The sequence below is a fragment of the Lepidochelys olivacea genome, assembly GCF_965140295.1.
Source record: "Lepidochelys olivacea isolate rLepOli2 genome assembly, chromosome: 6".
Classification (NCBI taxonomy): Eukaryota; Metazoa; Chordata; order Testudines; family Cheloniidae; genus Lepidochelys; species Lepidochelys olivacea.
The window spans coordinates 43,411,905-43,431,184 of record NC_140416.1 but is presented as its reverse complement, the minus strand read 5'-3'; the positions used below and the strand labels follow the sequence as shown (position 1 = coordinate 43,431,184).

The window sequence follows — 19,280 nt, the reverse complement described above, 5'->3', positions numbered from 1 at the left end:
GAAAATCAGGCCCAGAGTATTTTTTGTTGTCAATAGTGCACAAGCCTTTTGTGATAGATCAGTGACAGGAAAGCATAAGAGGAATGAATGTGTGCACTTTTTGAAAGCAGATGTTATTTTATTATCCCTGCTTTATTCTGAGCTGGCAGTCAAGAACCAAGTGCCACTTTATGGTTTTTGAGATGGTAATATCTGAACATAATAAATTGCTCCTAACAATGTTAATTGTCATCACTGTCCACTAATATGAGGAGATGTCATTGTGGAAACAGATGAAGTGTGGTCTAGTTGGGAAGCTAGGACTGGGACCCTAAATATTACTGCTAGTTCTGATAGTGACACTCTGTGGGACCTTGGGCAGATGGTTTAACCTTTCTGTGCCTCATGTTCCCATCTGTGAAATGGGGATGGTGATATCTGCCTCAAAGGTATATCTTGTGGCTTAATTTATCAGTATTTGTAAGGTTCTCTAAGATTCTCCGATGGAAGCGGCATTGTTCTAAGTGCAAAGTATGACTGGTCCAAACCCTGATTCTTCTCCTTTGTACTCCTCTAGTGGCACTTATATTTATTTGTTATAGCACCTAGGAGCCCCAGTCATGGACCAGGACCCCACTGTGCTAGGCACTTTACAAACACTGAACAAAAAGACTGTCCCTGTCCCAAAGAGCTTACAATCAACGTTTAAGACCAGAGAAAACAGAGGGATGCAAAGAGACCAACAGGGGAGTATAAGGAAACGATGAGACACTATTGTTTAAATAGACAAGTCAGACAGAGGGTGAGGGAAGGTATAGAACACACAAGATGAGTGAACAGTGGGTGGCAGGAAATGGCATGTTAGTTCCACAATTTTTGTTTGTTTTGGGAGCATGGTTCCTTAGGAGGGGATCAGCTAAATGGAAAGAGAAGGGAAGTGGTGAGTGGGGCAGGGTAAGGCGGAGCAGAGGGTAAAGAAGGCCATTGTGGAGTGAAGCTGAAGTGAAGAGATCGGTGAGGGAGATGGAGAGTTGGTGCAAACAACCAATCAGCACAGGCAGAGAAAATCCGAGACTATTCTATAGTCTTGCCTGGAATGTCCAGAGGCCCCTGCTTTGGCTCCTTCTGCTACTACTGGCTGGACTCTCAGTTCTGTGTCCAGAGGTATTTTTAGGGCGAGGGGTATCCTTGCTTGGCCCCCATTTTCACCACTCCCCATAGTGCAACAGTCCCTGCTTTGGCTACTTTTGCTCCACCCAGCTGGAGTCTCTGGCTGGCGCTTTATAGAGGGAGCACTCCCTGGAACCCTCCAGAGTGGCCAAAGTGCATTGCAATCCTGGGGTGTGCACTAACATAAAAGTTCCCTAGGGGACTGTTCTAACTGACATAAATTAGAGCAGTTCTGAGGCTTCTCTAAATTGCATCTGGAGTCAAATCAGTCCCTGACTGCCTCCAGGGTCATAGGCCGAGACCAGGAGGTAGCAGAATGGAGCTCAGGTGCACCTTAGGATCTGGTTATGTAGGAAATGTAAATGAGAGAATGATGTATATTGTGTTGACGAAGAAAAGACAATAAGGAACAAGAAAAGGAACAGTTTTCTCTGTTTTGGGTTTGCCTACATTTGGTTGTGGTAACCTTGAACCAATGTTCATATAGGGGGCCCCTTAATAAAAGGGCCTACTTCTTGTGGATTAGCTCTCCTCTAAGCCCATGATTCCAGTCCCATACTTTTTCTGCGGCAGTTTCTATTGGAAATCTCTCACATGTTAGTGATGAAAATGACACAAGAACCTAGAGAGAATGAAGATAAGCTCATTTTAATGCGCTGGGAGTGGCTATTTAGTTACGTGTCCCCATTTTCTATCTGTACTGATTATTTCATTTCCCTGGGCTGTTGGATTTAACATTTGTTAGTAATGACTCTCCCCTTGTTGCTATAGCTCCCACTACTTCAGTCTCGTCAGGTCACAGTGCGGTGTAACTCTGTCTCTCTTGGGTATTTGCTGCCCCACCACTTTTGGTGTCCTCTGCAAATTTGATCATGTCTGAGTTCATACCACAGGAACACCTGACAAAGAAAACTATGAAATGGTCACATGAGGTGTAGATAGAGGCTTGTATTTTTGTTTTTGGGTTTAGAGTAACTGGTTAAAAAAAGTCTCTGAAAATCCTAAAATAATCCAAGACTAAACTGGAACTAACTGGAAGCATCATTGCTCAAGAGTGCTGGTCTCCACAGTTGGAGAACCATTGCCTTGAACAACTGGATAATCTGCATTGTTAATTCCCTCTGTCTATTTGAAAGAAAATCAATAACCATGTGAAATGTGTCTTGTGAAGCAGTAGAATGTATCTGAGAATAACAGTTAAGTGTTTCTCTTCCATCCTATTTTACTTGCAGGGCTCCTCTGTCCATCGATTTGATGTTTATTTCATTGTTGTCCATTAAGGGGATGAGAGGTTTGAAGTCTCTCAGATGGCTGGAATCCAGCATTTTAGATAGATATTTCTTCTTAGTTTCCCAATTAATTGGATTAGTATGTGGAAGGAACTCTGAACTGTGACACCCCTCCCCCTCCATGAAATAAATCACATCTTTTTTTCTTCTCCCTCTCTCCTCTGCTCTGAGTGTCTGTCTCTTCATTACGAACTGTTTTAGATTTTACATATTTCTACTGTTGCATATTTTAGGCCAAAAATTAATTTTTTTTGTAAAGATGGGGAAGAAAATATTACAAAACAAGCAAAACTGCATTACATGTACTTGTCAATTGACAAGTGCAATGAGTTTTCTGTTTGGATGTAGTCATTCCCTGGAAGCATTTGTATCCCAAATGATGCACCATTGCGCTGCTCCATGAGAACCAGGGAGTGAAATTGACTACAAACCAGAGTGAAACTGCCAATGCTGAGGAATATGGAAAAAAGCAGACAAATGGCATGAATGGCCAAGAGTAAATGAGCTGTTTAAAATGTTTTCACTTTTAATAATGTCTGGAGTTTTTAGCGAATCAGGCATCTTTCTCCTTTTTATCCCTCAGAAAAGTTTCTCTAATCCCACATATTTCAGTGGCTTTAAATGATGCTTCCCTATGTTCTCTCTCCAGTTCTTCCTATTTCTAGGTTTCAAGAGTTGGGCAGGTGTGTTACCTCTCCTCCACACCACTAGTTCCCGTTTCTCTTTTTCCTTGTTTCAGTCTTTAGTCTTCTTTGGGTATGGGTCCCTGCCTTTCTTCTGTTCATCCTCTGTGATCTCCTCTTCCTTCCAAATGCAGTATCCTAGAAATCTCCTTTTGGCAGTGGACAGCAGGCATATCAAGATTGATTTTATTCCCTTTTCTGGAGAGGCTTGCTAGAGAGTGAAGCAAAGCACTCCTTCCTCCCCACCTCCACACCAGAGGTGTAAGTGTGCGGTGTCTGGTGCAGCAATCCCAGCTCCCTTGGATGTACCACCAGCAAACAGCTACTGTCTCTTCCTCCTCCTCTCCCATTTCCGTTCTTGTCTCTTCCCAATAATTCTGTTTTCTCTCCTCATTCATCTTCCTTCTTTGAGTCTCTCTTCCCTACTGTTTAGCTTATGCTCAGTCCCCTCCCAAAGCTCCAGAGCATACCTATAGCATTGGAGGGCTGTGCATTTATGCTTCCTTCAAGGCCATGAGAATTGTGCAGTCCTCATTAGTTCCACTCTTCTCTTGTTAGTTCCTGCCCACATCCTTCCCTGGCAATTTTATGACTGGCCTAGGATTAAACAGGCATAGAGGCCAGTCTACCCTCTTGTCCCTAGATGCTATCCCTGGTAGACCAGCTTGGGGAAGTTGCTCTGGTGCTGGGACCAAACTCACTTAAAAAATTAACTGGCTCTCTAGTTCCTCCCGCAAGCGTGAAGCAGCTATTGATGGAAGTTTGAGCCAAATAAAAATGTTGTTTTTGTTAGCAAGAAAGTGCTATCCTGGGACTGTTCTGTTGTGGCAAATGTCCCAGGGTCTTGCTTGACTGTGCCAGGTTTTGAGACACCTACTCTGTCTGGTGACTTTAATTTCCTTGTAAAGCTGAAACATTACAGCCCTAAAAATAAAAGTCAATACATTGAATAAGCACAAATTTTTGAGGAGAGATTTTAAAATAAGCATTTTAAAATGAGATTTGTGGCAAGCAGGTACTACTCTGCTAATTAGCTGGTGCATTCTTCCTGTAGTATCTCTTTGGCATTAGTAGTGGTGAATAGAGCCCATCATTTCTAGGTTGCCCATTCATATCCAGCCCAGAGATGAAGCACATCAGTGGAGGGATGCTTGTACTGTGGATGAAAAAGGGAACTTTGATTTCCAGGGCTATCTAATGGTGTTTTTAACATGCACAATCCTCATATAAGTGATATTATTTAGCATTCTATGCCCTATCTCACTCTGTATATTAAAAATAATAAACTACAAGATCTAACACCCATACTATGTAACCTGTTTTAGATTTGTGACCTAACGTGTGGTGATTAGTTCATTTTCAAATGCATGAACTATTTTTAAGCTTTAGAACAGGAGGAGGGAAATGGTGGTGATAGCAGGGATAAAACAGTCTAAAACATGGAACTGATTCTTCATCTTTCAAATACAGCTACTTTGAACTGGAGAGCAGCGGCCTGAGGGACGAGATTAGATATCATTACAGATTTAATGGAAAGGCAAGAACAGAGGTGTTCCCGTACCGGATGGCAGATGGACAGTGGCACAAGATTGCACTGTCACTTAGTGCATCCCACCTTCTGCTTCATGTCGATTGCAACAGGTAAGAAATTGTGTTCTGTATCTTTTTTTTTTTTTTAAAGAGAAATACAAGCCATCTCTTTGCTCCTCCCTCTCCTCTCCCCTGGGAACAAAACTGCAATTGGAGAAAAGAAAAAAACTGTTCTATATTCTAAAGTGACCAAACTCAATAGAGTAAGAAAGAAAACAAAGCATAAAAATGAAATGGTACACTGTGATTATGAACACATGTAGGAAAGGTCGATTGCTGATTGGGGAGTCTTAAATATACCTCAGTGTACTGTAGGTACTGGCTGATGTTATTTTCAGCTGTGATTACATTTAAGTGTGATACGTGGTTGTGCAGCCTGTTCTGTCTGTGGAGTGCTTCACTCAGCTTGAAGAATATATGAAGATGATGTTTGAGCTTCTAATTTCATTTCACTTAATCAAGTGTCCTTTTTTTAAAAACCAAACAAAAGCCTAAATGCCTTTTTCTAAAAGGGCCTGCTCTTCTTAAAAGTTCAGTATTGGTACCACTTATATTCTGGCTGCCAGTTCGCTACCTTTCTTGAAGAAGCTGTAAGGATTGCAGATTGCCAGCATTAGTGTGCAAGCTCCCCCTTCCCCCTCCCCCCCCCGAAAAAAAAAACAACAAAAAACCCCACAACCAGGAACAAAAATCTACCAACCGAGAAACTGCTTCCATTTGGGACTTGATCTTGTGATATACTGAGCACTCATCTTTCATTGAGGTTAGTGGCAGTTGAGGACATTCAGCGCAACACAGGATTGGGCATTTGAAGACAATTCTGTGTGTGGGAAAGATATTAGATTCAGTGCAGCTTGCACTGAAATGAACACTAAAACACCCCTTGACCTCAACAGGAGCTGGATCAACCCCTTCATATGAGTTTTATTGTTGCGGTGCTTACATGGTCTAGGGAGCATAGGTGATGGATCTAGGGGGTGCTGGAGATGCTGCCACATCCCCTGCGTTTCCGTTATACACAGGCATTACAGTTTGGTTCAATGGCTGTTAGCGCCCCCAATATACAAATTGTTCCAGTGTCCCTGCTAGGGAGAAGTTATTGCCCTCTACATTCTGCATTTCATTTTAGAAAGGGAACTAGGATGTGGCCCTACTCCTTCGATGTAGGATGCAGATCTGGTCTGGCACAGAGTGGAGAGCAGGCCGTACCATTATGTGAAGTAGTGCGGCCTACACCCCCTGTGCTTGGGAAGGGATACTTCTTCTTGGAGCATCCCCTGAGGTGGTGCAGCTCAGCTCTGCTCTGCTCCCAGCATGGAGCCATAACTAAATACCTCTATTTTGTTCTATACTTTTGCAATAACTTCCAAGGCAATGGGAATATCTTTAAAGACTGGCTTGAGGGTAGAAAGTAGTAGAGGTTTAAATGGCGGGGGGAAGAGAGAGACGATTTTAAGTTCCTGGCTCAACTGTAGTATCTCAATGCAGTTAATTAGAGTTTTCTCCAAGTGTTGGCATGAACAGTTTGCTTTATATCTTAACCTCCTATACCTTTGCATTTGAAGAGGGAATCAACTTTTTTTTTTATTGCACCAATATGTCCTGCTGAGACTTCAGTAAATTTCATAAGAATGTGAAAGTGAGCTGTTGTGCATAAAAGCAGAGAATGCCAGCAAAGGATACTGTTGAGAACTGCCAAAAAATCTGAGCCCTCCTAATCTTCACTGGGAGGAAAAACTGCAGCTGAAAGTACACACGGAATCCAGTATTAGGTAGGGTAGATTTTTAAATATAAATTTCAACATTTTAGGATGGCTTAGTGTCATAGACTTTGAGCTAATTCCTGAATGCCTAATAAGAAGCAGTGTCCCTACGGACTTAATCAAACAAATTAAATCACAGGAGAAGAGAATGCTATTTTAGTCAATAGATGAATGCTTTCTGCCTCCTTAGGATGTGCTGCTCTCCCTGCTTCAGTCTTTCAGTTCAGCCTAGATAAATACTGGGGATGTGTATCAAATTGGATAACTACTAGCCAAGAGAACCAAAAATACCAGTTTGACTACTGTAGGGCCTGATTTTCACTGGGGCCTCTGTGCCGCCTCCACTTAGATGGGTGCAGTTTTATGCATGTGCACACCTCCATATATCCTTTTGGTGTACTAATATCGTTGCCTACACTGGAAAGATTGAACATCTGTGAGGGGACAGATGGTGGAATTGTAATGTGCAAAAGTGTCACTTCCAAATGTTAGAAACTATCATGTGCCACGTGTTAGAGTATTAAGAGTATGTGAAAAGGGGTGTGCATGTGTGTCATAAGTGTATGTGCAGACAGGATCAGAAAATCAGCTCTCTTAACTGGCTTGATACCCAAGGTGGGTTCCTGCCTATAAAAGTTAGAGAAAGGGCCAGGAGGTAAAGGAGCCTAGAGAGCCTTTTAAATCTTGAACAAATCCTCCAAAATCCATTTTTATGCCTCCAGTGGCCCTTTCATCCACATCCTGCTGACTCATACTATCACACTGACACCTGGTGCTTAATTAATCGTTGACATTAGTCTTTCAAATTCAGTGTAAAATTGTCCTCTTTGTATCTGGATATATGAAAGGAAGATATTTGACAATTAGTGAAAGCCTTTGCTACCTTTTAGAGTGTTCTTTAACTTATTATAATGTGACTTTGCACTAATGAGGTGAATGTAGCGAGGTGAATATATCAAAGGTTGTAAGTTTGCCCAAATATGTGTCATTTTAACATCTGCTCTTCCCATGACTTGATTGCTCTTTTCAATGCTCTTGGAAGACTCTCTTGGAGTAAGAACCATTAAACAGTCTGATATTGGAGGTCTGAGATGCTCACACAGATAGAAAGATTTGGATCTGGGTTTTGAAGTCTGATGAAGTCAGTCGGAACTGTTCCATTAACTTCAGTGGCCTTTTCTTTGGGCCTTTGAATAGCAGTGGGAGGGAACAAATGTTACACAAACATTAAGGGTTAATGGGGCATAAATGTACCTGCTGACATGCCTTTAACATGCAACTAAAGTTTGTAAGGTACTTTGAAGCTGAGCAATCTATGGTTTTGATTAATATTCTTGGTTATTTCCTTTATTTTTGTAAGAGGAAGTGAGAAATAGAAACAGGAAGACTAAGAAGTGGGGTCCATCTGAAATAAATATGTTGTCTGCGCCTTTTGGGTTTTTCCTGCTGGAATAGAGCATCAGGGAATAAAAAGTGCATAAGCAGAGAGAACTTTTAAATTGGAAACAAACAAATAAGAAAACTAAACCAACAACATCAAAGTATAGGAATTAAAATGCCTTTTGTGAAAGTAAGATCGGCAGTACACTGGCTGTCATTCAAGATTATATTAATCTAACAAATTCCTTTGTTTCTTATAACTAATTAAAATAAGTTAAGTAGTAAGGCGGGAAATCTGTTTAAAAGAGTGGATCTATTGCCTTACCTGCTGTACCAAACTTTTTACTGGAGAACAGGGGGGTGCTTTACAGAGCTGGATGATTCCCCTTCCTCATTTAAATATGTGATCCATGACCCAGTTCTGTTGCATTGTTTTCTTCATTCCTTGTTCTTGTCCCTAAAGATTCTGCCCAACTATCCGAGAGAAGGTTAATCAGGTAGTGTGTAGTGTACAATGTGCTGTAGGCATATCCAGTATCTGGCCTAGAGTATTTCTTAGTAATTATTTTTTCTTCTTTGCCCACTGAAAGCCCCTTGAGTGTGTCATGAAGGATCGAAACCTTTTAGAGTAAACAATATCCCCAGATAACATGTCAGTTGCTGTCATGTCTATAAAATTATAGTTATTGTAGTCAAGGTACAACAGGGTATTCAAGATGTGTTCAGTGTGACTCCATTGCCTAGAGAAGGATTATTTTTAAGCAACACTAAGTAATTATTCAGTAAAGGAAGGCAGGTCTTATGGTTAAGGCAGAAGACTTCTGTACATCTTAATTCTGGCTGTGGTTCTGCCAAAGACTTCCTGCGTGATCCTGGGCAAGTCTTTTGACTCCAGTGTTTTTTAGTTTGCCTCTCTGTAAAATAGTAATATTGTTACACTAATAAAAATGATACTAACAGGGATCTTGTAAGAGGGACAAGGCAAATTGCCATGTTTATTGTAAATACAACAAAATATTCCTATATGCGATTTCTATATAGATCCATTCACACAGGTTCTACAAAAAGGTTGTTATAGTTACCAGCCTAGATGTTGCTAATGCCAAGTCACTGGCCAGGTGGCCTGGACACAAGAGTGGAGCTGAGTTGTAGTCAGATGTGCATCCGATGCTCCTGGAGGGTGGTCGTAGAACCAGACTCAAAGAACACAGTCCCTGGACCCAATTTTTATAGGTCTCTGGTTCAGTACAAGTCTATGGAAGTTGCTTCATCATGCTGAATTTACAAATGAGATGACCATCAATCAGCTCAATCAGAAGGTGGTACATCTGTGACGGCTCCATGATGGCTAGGTGTTATCTTCTTGTTCTTCCTTGATGTGTTTTGGGTGGATTCCAGTTTGCCCTCCGGGGTCATCTGGTTATCTCCACTTTGCATATTCTTTGACTCATCGATACCAAGGTTGAAATTCTTAGGATTAGTCTGGCACTATTTGCTAACCAATTATTTCCCTGCTTCAGGCTCTCGATTCCATGCACTCATCATTCATTCTTTTCCTTAACAACACAATCTGACTCTTGATCCATTTAGCAAGTTTTATCCCACTATCTATTTTTCCCTCTTTGGATACCAAGATTTACAAGATTACGATCCATTGTCTACGGCCAAGCTCTGCGATACAACCACATTTGCTCCAACCCCTCAGACAAACACCTACAAGATCTCTATCAAGCATTCTTACAACTACAATACCCACCTGCGGAAGTGAAGAAACAGATTGATAGAGCCAGAAGAGTTCCCAGAAGTCACCTACTACAGGACAGGCCTAACAAAGAAAATAACAGAACGCCACTAGCCGTCACCTTCAGCCCCCAACTAAAACCCCTCCAATGCATTATTAAGGATCTACAACCTATCCTGAAGGATGACCCAACACTCTCTCACAAATCCTGGGAGACAGGCCTGTCCTTGCCTACAGACAGCCCCGCAACCTGAAGCAAACACTCGCCAGCAACCACATACCACACAACAGAACCACTAACCCAGGAACCTATCCTTGCAACAAAGCCCGTTGCCAACTGTGCCCACATATCTATTCAGGGGACACCATCACAGGGCCTAATAACATCAGCCCCACTATCAGAGGCTCGTTCACCTGCACATCCACCAATGTGATATATGCCATTATGTGCCAGCAGTGCCCCTCTGCCATGTACGTTGATCAAACTGGACAGTCTCTACGTAAAAGAATAAATGGACACAAATCAGATGTCAAGAATTATAACATTCATAAAGCAGTCGGAGAACACTTCAATCTCTCTGGTCACGCTATTACAGACATGAAAGTTGCGATATTACAACAAAAAAACTTCAAATCCAGGCTCCAGCGAGAGACTGTTGAATTGGAATTCATTTGCAAATTGGATACAATTAACTTAGGTTACCTTGCATAATGACTTAGCCACTCCCAGTCTCTATTCAAGCCTATTTCCCCTTGTTTTTTCTACTCCCCCCCCCCCACGTTCTTGTTAAACCCTGGATTTGTGCTGGAAATGGCCCACCTTGATTATCATACACATTGTAAGGAGAGTGATCACTTTAGATAAGCTATTACCAGCAGGAGAGTGGGGTGGGGAGAGGTATTTTTTCATGCTTTGTGTGTATAAAAAGATCTTCTACACTTTTTTCCACAGTATGCATCTGATGAAGTGAGCTGTAGCTCACGAAAGCTTATGCTCAAATAAGTTGGTTAGTCTCTAAGGTGCCACAAGTACTCCTTTTCTTTTTAAGATTCACATAGACATAACAAGGGGCCCCCGTGGGGGAAGAGTATCAGGGTAGTGTTTTAAAGAACAGCATTGTTTCCTCAAAGTTCTTATCACTTTCCAGCACAGACTCTTTGTCCTGTACCGGCCTGAAATAATTAGCACTTTGGCCTTGCATTTGTTACAGAGTGAAATTCAACAGCATGGAGCTGATATTCATACCCTTTTACAATACCTATATACTCTTTTGTCTATCTTTATTTCTACTACTACGTAATTATAATTCTATCATACTTATATAACGTTGAGGGCGACCCAACATTATAATATTACTTCTCTGTTTCATGGATGGGATGGAGAAGGTATTAGTATTTGAAGTATTCAGATACTTTATTATGGTGATCAACACCATAAGGAAGCCATGAAATAAATAAATAAAATAATAATTATGTGGCTGTAGCTTTACCCAGATGACATTGACACTCTGTTTGCTCTCTTGTAAGGAGGTAGCTGCATAAGGTCATCAAGGGGAACTCCATGAACATGCTTATGGAGCTCCACTAGCATACAAGAGGCACTGGGATGGAGCAGAGATATTTTTGACATCTCCCTGTGTGCTTGAGCACAGCAGAATCCTGAGGCGGCTGTTTTTTAGGTCATGATCTTATTGCAATTGAAGTTAGTTGGAATTTTGCCATCAATTTCAATTGGAGGAGGAACAGCCTTGACTTTTTTTTTTTAAATGTCCTAAATAATGATTTGGCACAGTGACTGGTGAGTTGTAGAGGTCTACAGAGTTCCAGAACTTGATATCAGCAGAGTCTAACTTCTGTTCAATAGAGACCGTAGCAATGTACTTTCAGACTTTGAGACTTGCAGTGCTTTTTCATGAAATTGAAAATGTTGATAGACAGGTTCATGACTTCAGTAGGACAGGAATAATATTGTGTTATGCTTTACTATGACATCTTGTATTCATCATCTTTGTACTCTACCTGTGTGCTGGAGAGAGGATGCATAATGGTAGAGGAAATAAGTTTAAATCAAGACTGACAAGGCACAAAATGAGTTATTCAGTCATTTCCTTAAGTGTGGAAGGAGATATATTATGCCATTTGCAAATATTATGAATTTTTACATTATTCCAATATATATTTTGGTGTTAGTTATTGCACAGCGATAAAACCACACAATAGAGGTGGTTTCTTAGAGTATGGCTATGGTGAAATTGTGTTTGTGGGGATTTTTCAGAGGGAATCTTTTGTTGTTGGTTGTTGACACTTTTTTGTTTTTGTGTGGGAGACTAATGGCATTGTCCTCTGCAGAGTGGTTAGCTAGTCAGCCCATGGAATTCAGTGGCATAGGTGGTCATGTAGTCCAATACTGGAGCTATATTTACAAAAGGGGCAATGTAATTTTATGATCAGTAATATTTTTAAAAGGATTCGGTCAGAGCCGAAACAACAGTTCTGAATATCTCCTTAAATGTCTGTTGAAAGCCTAAATCTAGATCTCAGTCCCTATTTAGCAAATATTCCCCAATCTTTCTGATGGATCTGAAACCCCCAAAGGTTGGGGATGTGGTGGGGTTGATTCTCTTTTGATGCTGATGTAAATCAGGAGTAACATGACTAGAGTTTAGCTAAACACCCCCAGATTTTCAAAAGTGACTAGTGATTTTCAGTGCATCCCTTTTTCAGTGCCTGATTTGAGATACTTTAAAAGGGGCCTAATTTTCAGAAGGTGAATATTCCATTATCTGGAAATTAGTTTACTTTAAGGTGCTCTACGCTAGGTACCCAGAAATGGAGGCATCCTAAGTAATGTTTAGAAATCTTGACCAGCATGTATCTAGGTATTTAACTGGCCCCCATCAATGCAGTATCTGAGCACCTAACTAAAATTGATGTATTTAGCCTCACACCACTCTTCTGAGGTATGGAAGTCTTGTTATCCCTATTTTACATTTAGGGAATTGAGGCACACAGAGATCAGATAGTCTTTGGCAGGATAGGCTGTTCAACTGAGTCGTTCAATGGAATTACAGCTGGTAAAACTGGCATAGTTGAGATCGTTATGAAGTCTGGGGAAATCCAGATCCAAATTCTATAATTTGAGCTCAACCTTAATTTGTGAATGTGCCAGCTGAGGAAATAAGGGTAATCTAATCTCATGCCTCAGGAAATAAACTGATTGTCGCAGGATTCAGCAAAGTTTTTTTTTATTTTTTCTCCATGGGCACATTGCTCAATTGGATAGTTGCATTAAGCTGCTATTTTTTTTTCTGATGCATCAAGTATTGGCCACTACTGTAGGCAAGATCCTGGACTTTATGGACCATGCTCTGGTTTGGTACTCCCAATCAAATGTTCTTTTGTGCTAGTTGGGGAGAAAAGAGCAGTGGCTTGATTCTGAGCATGAAAGCAAAAGAAAATTACGTTTCTATTTTTATGAATGGTTTTCATATCTGAGACCAGTTACGGAGGGAGGAATCGGAGGAAAAATGTGTTAGTTATTTTGTTTTGCAATGTTTACAGTGTGCCTTCAGCATATAAACAATAAAAGAATTTAAAAACACATGTAACAAATCAAGTTAACAAAATATAGAAAGATGCCACTTTGACAAGCCAAGTCACTCAACCTGAATAGGCTGAATGAATAGATGTCTTGCAATATCCCAGGAGTGAAATCCTGGCTCCAGTTAAGTCAGTGGAGAAACTCCCATAGACAGGTTTTCACCTCCTGAAGTCTGTCAGATCCAGAGATAAATAAGGTCCCGAACTGAGGGCCCTTCCTTGAAAGTGTTCTGCTCCCAATCTGCATATTATCTCTCTCAACACGCACATATCCAGGTCACTGTGAGATCCAGGGTGATCTGAATTCCAAGGTTATTGCATCAATAAATAAATGTTCTTAACCACTGAGGACAGGCAAAAGTAATTGGTTTAAATTGCAGCAAGGGAGATTTAGTTTAGACGGTAGGAAAAACTTCCAAACTATAAGGGTAGATAAGCTATGGAACAAATTACTGAGGGACACTGGAATTTTCGTCACTGGACGTTGTTAATAACAGGTTAGACAAATGCCTGTCAGGTGTGGTTTGTTAGTACTTAGTCCTGCCTCAGTTCAGGGGACTGGACTAGATGACCTATCAAGGTCTTTTCCAGTTTTGCATTTCTATGATTTTATTACATGAAAGATGCTATGTAAGTTATTCAGGGTCTAAACCACATGTTTTACAGAGTAGAACCAATACTTTGGTTCTAAATTTAATGTAACATTTATTTCATACACTTGTAATCATGGCCAATTAGTCATTATGGAAAGTGCACAGGGAATGCATCATTGCAGGAAAGAAAAAAGGTGGATGAAAATATCATGGGAAAACTGAGATGAGGATTATATCACCTCACCACAAGTGAGTTAAGCTAAGAATGTAAGCAATGCCTGTGGAATGAGAGAAAGGAAATGGTTAATGGAAGAAACCAGGTTTGTCTCTGGAGAGACCGCCATGTCATTGCACAGTATCTAAAAAAATGAATGAGAAGAATGTGTGATAGGAACATGGGAGCAAATACATAATACTTAAAAGCCAACCCTGTGGCTCCTCATCTTGTACCTGCCTTCTCTTTGTTAAAAATTGACTCTGGAATATTGATAAGATTATTTTATGGTTATGGGCAAATTATTTAGTGATGACATTATACTCTTGATAAGATGCTCCTGTGACAGGATATTCTGCAAGGTGATAAACTCTTCGGCAGATGATGCTGGAAAGCAAAATTAAGATATTTAGCAGGGAATCTGACAGTGACTGGCCTATGGTTTTCTTTTATTTTACATTTATTTTCCATAACAGTGTAGCTCAGTTTTGCAGGCTGGTTATTCTCACTTTCACCAGTTCTTGTTCTCTTTCTCCTCCTCCTCCTTTCTCCCCCATTGTTTTTACCCATATGTAAACCCATTGACTTTCTGGTTTACGCAGGAGAAAGTAGGAGGAGAATCAGGCTCAGTATTTTCTGACTCATGCTTGTTATGAGCAAACACGTAAGGCTTTGAAGATATGCCTTCAGGTACACAGAATGCAGCTGTCATTAGGCAAACATCTCCTGTGTGCCACAGCTACATTGTGCGGGGATTTACTGCTTTGCAGATGGTGCATACCTATCTTGTGGAAGGTGTTTCAGGTTTGCCAAGGTTCACTTTTCTGTGCTTTGTTGCAAAACAGAAATAATGTCCTTAGATTTTCTGTGTCATGGTGGTAAAATGTCCATATCACAATGTTTTGACACTTTTGTTCTAAACTAGTGGTATTTTTGGTGCACCAGCCGCGCTATGTCCCAGTCACGTGGGATCAGCGAGCATGATCACCACTACGGAGTCATAGGATGGGATTCTGTCTTTTCTTTCATAGGATATGTCTACACTACGAAATCAGGTCGAATTTATAGAAGTCGGTTTTTTAGAAATCGGTTTTATATATTCGAGTGTGTGTGTCCCCACAGAAAATGCTTTAAGTGCATTCACTCGGCGGAGCACTTCCACAGTACCAAGGCAAGCGTCGACTTCCGGAGTGTTGCACTGTGGGTGGCTATCCCACAGTTCCCGCAGTCTCCGCTGCTCATTGGAATTCTGGGTTGAGATCCCAATGCCTGATGGGGATAAAAGATTGTCGCGGGTGGTTCTGGGTACATATCGTCAGGCCCCCGTTCCCTCCCTCCCTCCGTGAAAGCCAGGGCAAACTATCGTTTTGCGCCTTTTTTCCCGAGTTACCTGTGCAGATGCCATACCACGGCAAGCATGGAGCCCGCTCAGGTAACCGTCACAGTATGTCTCCTGGGTGCTGGCAGACATGGTACTGCATTGCTACACAGCAGCATCAACCCATTGCCTTCTGGTAGCAGACGGTGCAATATGACTGATAGCCGTCATCGTCATGTCCGAGGTGCTCCTGGCCACATCGGCCAGGAGCGCCTGGACAGACATGGGCGCAGGGACTAAAGTTGGAATGACTTGATCAGGTCATTCTCTTTAGTCCTGCAGTCAGTCCTATTGAACCGTCTCATGGTGAGTAGGCAGGCAATACGGATTGCTATCAGTTGTACTGTACCATCTTCTGCTAGGCAGGCAAGAGATGCGGATGGCTTGCAGTCCTTCTGCACCGTCTGCTGCCAGCCAAAGATGTAAAAGATAGATGGAGTGGATCAAAACAAGAAATAGACCAGATTTGTTTTGTACTCATTTGCTTCCCCCCCCTCCCCCGTCTAGGGAACTCATTCCTCTAGGTCACACTGCAGTCACTCACTGAGAAAGTGCAGCGAGGTAAATCTAGCCATGTATCAATCAGAGGCCAGACTAACCTCATTGTTCCAATAAGAACAATAAGTTAGGTGCACCATTTCTTATTGGAACCCTCTGTGAAATCCTGCCTGAAATACTCCTTGATGTAAAGCCACCCCCTTTGTTGATTTTAATTCCCTGTAAGCCAACCCTGTAAGCCATGTAGTCAGTCGCCCCTCCCTCCGTCAGAGCAACGGCAGACAATCGTTCTGCGCCTTTTTTCTTTGCGGACTCCATACCAAGGCAAGCATGGAGGCTGCTCAGCTCATTTTGGCAATTAGGAGCACATTAAACACCACACGCATTATCCAGCAGTACATGCAGCACCAGAACCTGGCAAAGCGATACCGGGCGAGGAGGCGACGTCAGCACGGTCGCGTGAGTGATCAGGACATGGACACAGATTTCTCTGAAAGCATGGGCCCTGCCAATGCATGCATCATGGTGCTAATAGGGCAGGTTCATGCTGTGGAATGCCCATTCTGGGCTTGGGAAACAAGCACAGACTGGTGGGACCGCATAGTGTTGCAGGTCTGGTACGATTCCCAGTAGCTGCGAAACTTTTGCATGTGTAAGGGCACTTTCATAGAACTTTGTGACTTGCTTTCCCCTTCCCTGAAGCGCATGAATACCAAGATGAGAGCAGCCCTCACAGTTGAGAAGCGAGTGGTGATAGCCCTGTGAAAGCTTGCAACGCCAGACAGCTACCGGTCAGTTGGGAATCAGTTTGGAGTGGGCAAATCTACTGTGGGGGCTGCTGTGATGCAAGTAGCTCACGCAATCAAAGATCTGCTGATATCAAGGGTAGTGACCCTGGGAAATGTGCAGGTCATCGTGGATGGCTTTGCTGCAATGGGATTCCCTAACGGTGGTGGGGCCATAGATGGAACCCATATCCCTATCTTGGCACCGGAGCACCAAGCCTGCGAGTACATAAACCGCAAGGGGTACTTTTCAATAGTGCTGCAAGCTCTGGTGGATCACAAGGGACGTTTCACCAACATCAACGTGGGATGGCCGGGAAAGATACATGCTGCTTGCATCTTATAGAATCATAGAATATCAGGGTTGGAAGGGACCTCAGGAGGTCATCTAGTCCAACCCCCTGCTCAAAAGCAGGACCCATCCCCAATTAAATCATCCCAGCCAGGGCTTTGTCAACCCTGACCTTAAAAACTTCTAAGGAAGGAGATTCCACCACCTCCGTAGGCAACGCGTTCCAGTGTTTCACCACCCTCCTAGTGAAAAAGTTTTTTTCCCAATATCCAACCTAAACCTCCCCCACTGCAACTTGAGACCATTACTTCTTCAGGAACTCTGGTCTGTTTCAAAAGCTGCAGGAAGGGACTTTATTTCCAGACCAGAAAATAACTGTTGGGGACGTTGAAATGCCTATATGTATCCTTGGGGACCCAGCCTACCCCTTAATGCCATGGCTCATGAAGCCGTACACAGGCAGCCTGGACAGTAGTCAGGAGCTGTTCAACTACAGGCTGAGCAAGTGCAGAATGGTGGTAGAATGTGCATTTGGACATTTAAAGGCGCGCTGGCGCAGTTTACTGACTCGCTTAGACCTCAGCGAAACCAATATTCCCACTGTTATTACTGTTTGCTGTGTGCTCCACAATATCTGTGAGAGTAAGGGGGAGACATTTATGGCGGGGTGGGAGGTTGAGGCAAATCGCCTGGCTGCTGGTTACGCGCAGCCAGACACCAGGGCGGTTAGAAGAGCACAGGAGGGCGCGGTACGCATCAGAGAAGCTTTGAAAACCAGTTTCATGACTGGCCAGGCTACGGTGTGAAAGTTCTGTTTGTTTCTCCTTGATGAAACCACCCGCCCCTTGGTTCACTCTACTTCCCTGCAAGCTAACCACCCTCCCCTCCTCCCTTCGATCACAGCTTGCAGAGGCAATAAAGTCATTGTTGCTTCACATTCATGCATTCTTTATTCATTCATCACACAAATAGGGGGATGACTACCAAGGTAGCCCAGGAGGGGTGGTGGAGGAGGGAAGGAAAATGCCACACAGCACTTTAACAGTTTACAACTTCAAAATTTATTGAATGGCAGCCTTCTTTTTTTGGGCAATCCTCTGTGGTGGAGTGGCTGGTTGGCCGATGGCACCCCCACCGCGTTCTTGGGTGTCTGGGTGTGGAGGCTATGGAACTTGGGGAGGAGGGCGGTTGGTTACACAGGGGCTGTAGTGGCAGTCTGTGCTCCAGCTGCCTTTGCTGCAGCTCAACCATACACTGGAGCATACTGGTTTGATCCTCCAGCAGCCTCAGCATTGAATCCTGCCTCCTCTCATCACGCTGCCGCCACATTTGAGCTTCAGCCCGCCACCTCTCCTCCTGGTCATTTTGTGCTTTCCTGAACTCTGATATTACTTGCCTCCACGCATTCGTCTGTGCTCTGTCAGTGTGGGAGGACAGCATGAGCTCAGAGAACATTTCATCACGAGTGCGTTTTTTTTCTTTCTGATCTTCACTATCCTCTGGGAAGGAGAAGATCCTGTGATCCTTGAAACACATGCAGCTGGTGGAGAAAAAAAAAGGGACAGCGGTATTTAAAAAGACACATTTTATAAAACAGTGGCTACACTCTTTCAGGGTAAACCTTGCTGTTAACATTACATACATAGCACATGTGCTTTCGTTACAAGGTCGCATTTTGCCTTCCCCCCACCGTGTGGCTACCCCCTCAACCCTCCCCGTTCCCTGTGGCTAACAGCGGGGAACATTTCTGTTCAGCCACAAGTAAGCAGCCCAGCAAGAACGGGCTCCTTTGAGTGTCCCCTGAAGAAAAGCACCCTATTTCAACCAGGTGACCATGAATGATATCTCACTCTCCTGAGGATAATACAGAGAGATAAAGAACGGATGTTGTTTGAACGCCAGCAAACATACACTGCAATGCTTTGTTGTACAATGATTCCCGAGTACGTGTTACTGGCCTGGAGTGGTAATGTGTCCTACCATGGAGGACGCAATAAGGCTGCCCTCCCCAGAAACCTTTTGCAAAGGCTTTGGGAGTACATCCAGGAGAGCCGCGAATGCCAGGGCAAAGTAATCCTTTCACATGCTTGCTTTTAAACCATGTATGGTATTTTAAAAGGTACACTCACTGGAGGTCCCTTCTCCACCTGCCGGGTCCAGGAAGCAGCCTTGGGTGAGTTCGGGGGGTACTGGCTCCAGGTCCAGGGTGAGAAACAGTTCCTGGCTGTCGGGAAAAGTGGTTTCTCCACTTGCTTGCTGTGAGCTATCTACAACCTCATCATCATCATTATCATGTTCTTCGTCCCCAAAACCTGCTTCCGTGTT

The 19,280-nt window shown here is 42.8% G+C and overlaps 1 protein-coding gene across 3 annotated transcripts in view; it reads left to right on the top strand.

Moving 5' to 3' along the window:
- The window catches only part of NELL1 (neural EGFL like 1), a 440,683-nt gene that overhangs the window by 55,895 nt on the left and 365,508 nt on the right, over positions 1–19,280 (top strand). For all 3 annotated transcript variants that reach the window (XM_084632341.1, XM_084632342.1, XM_084632340.1), the window contains exon 4: positions 4,592–4,762. In XM_084632341.1, the coding sequence (XP_084488467.1) occupies positions 4,592–4,762 (171 nt within the window). The remainder of the gene's footprint in view (positions 1–4,591; positions 4,763–19,280) is intronic.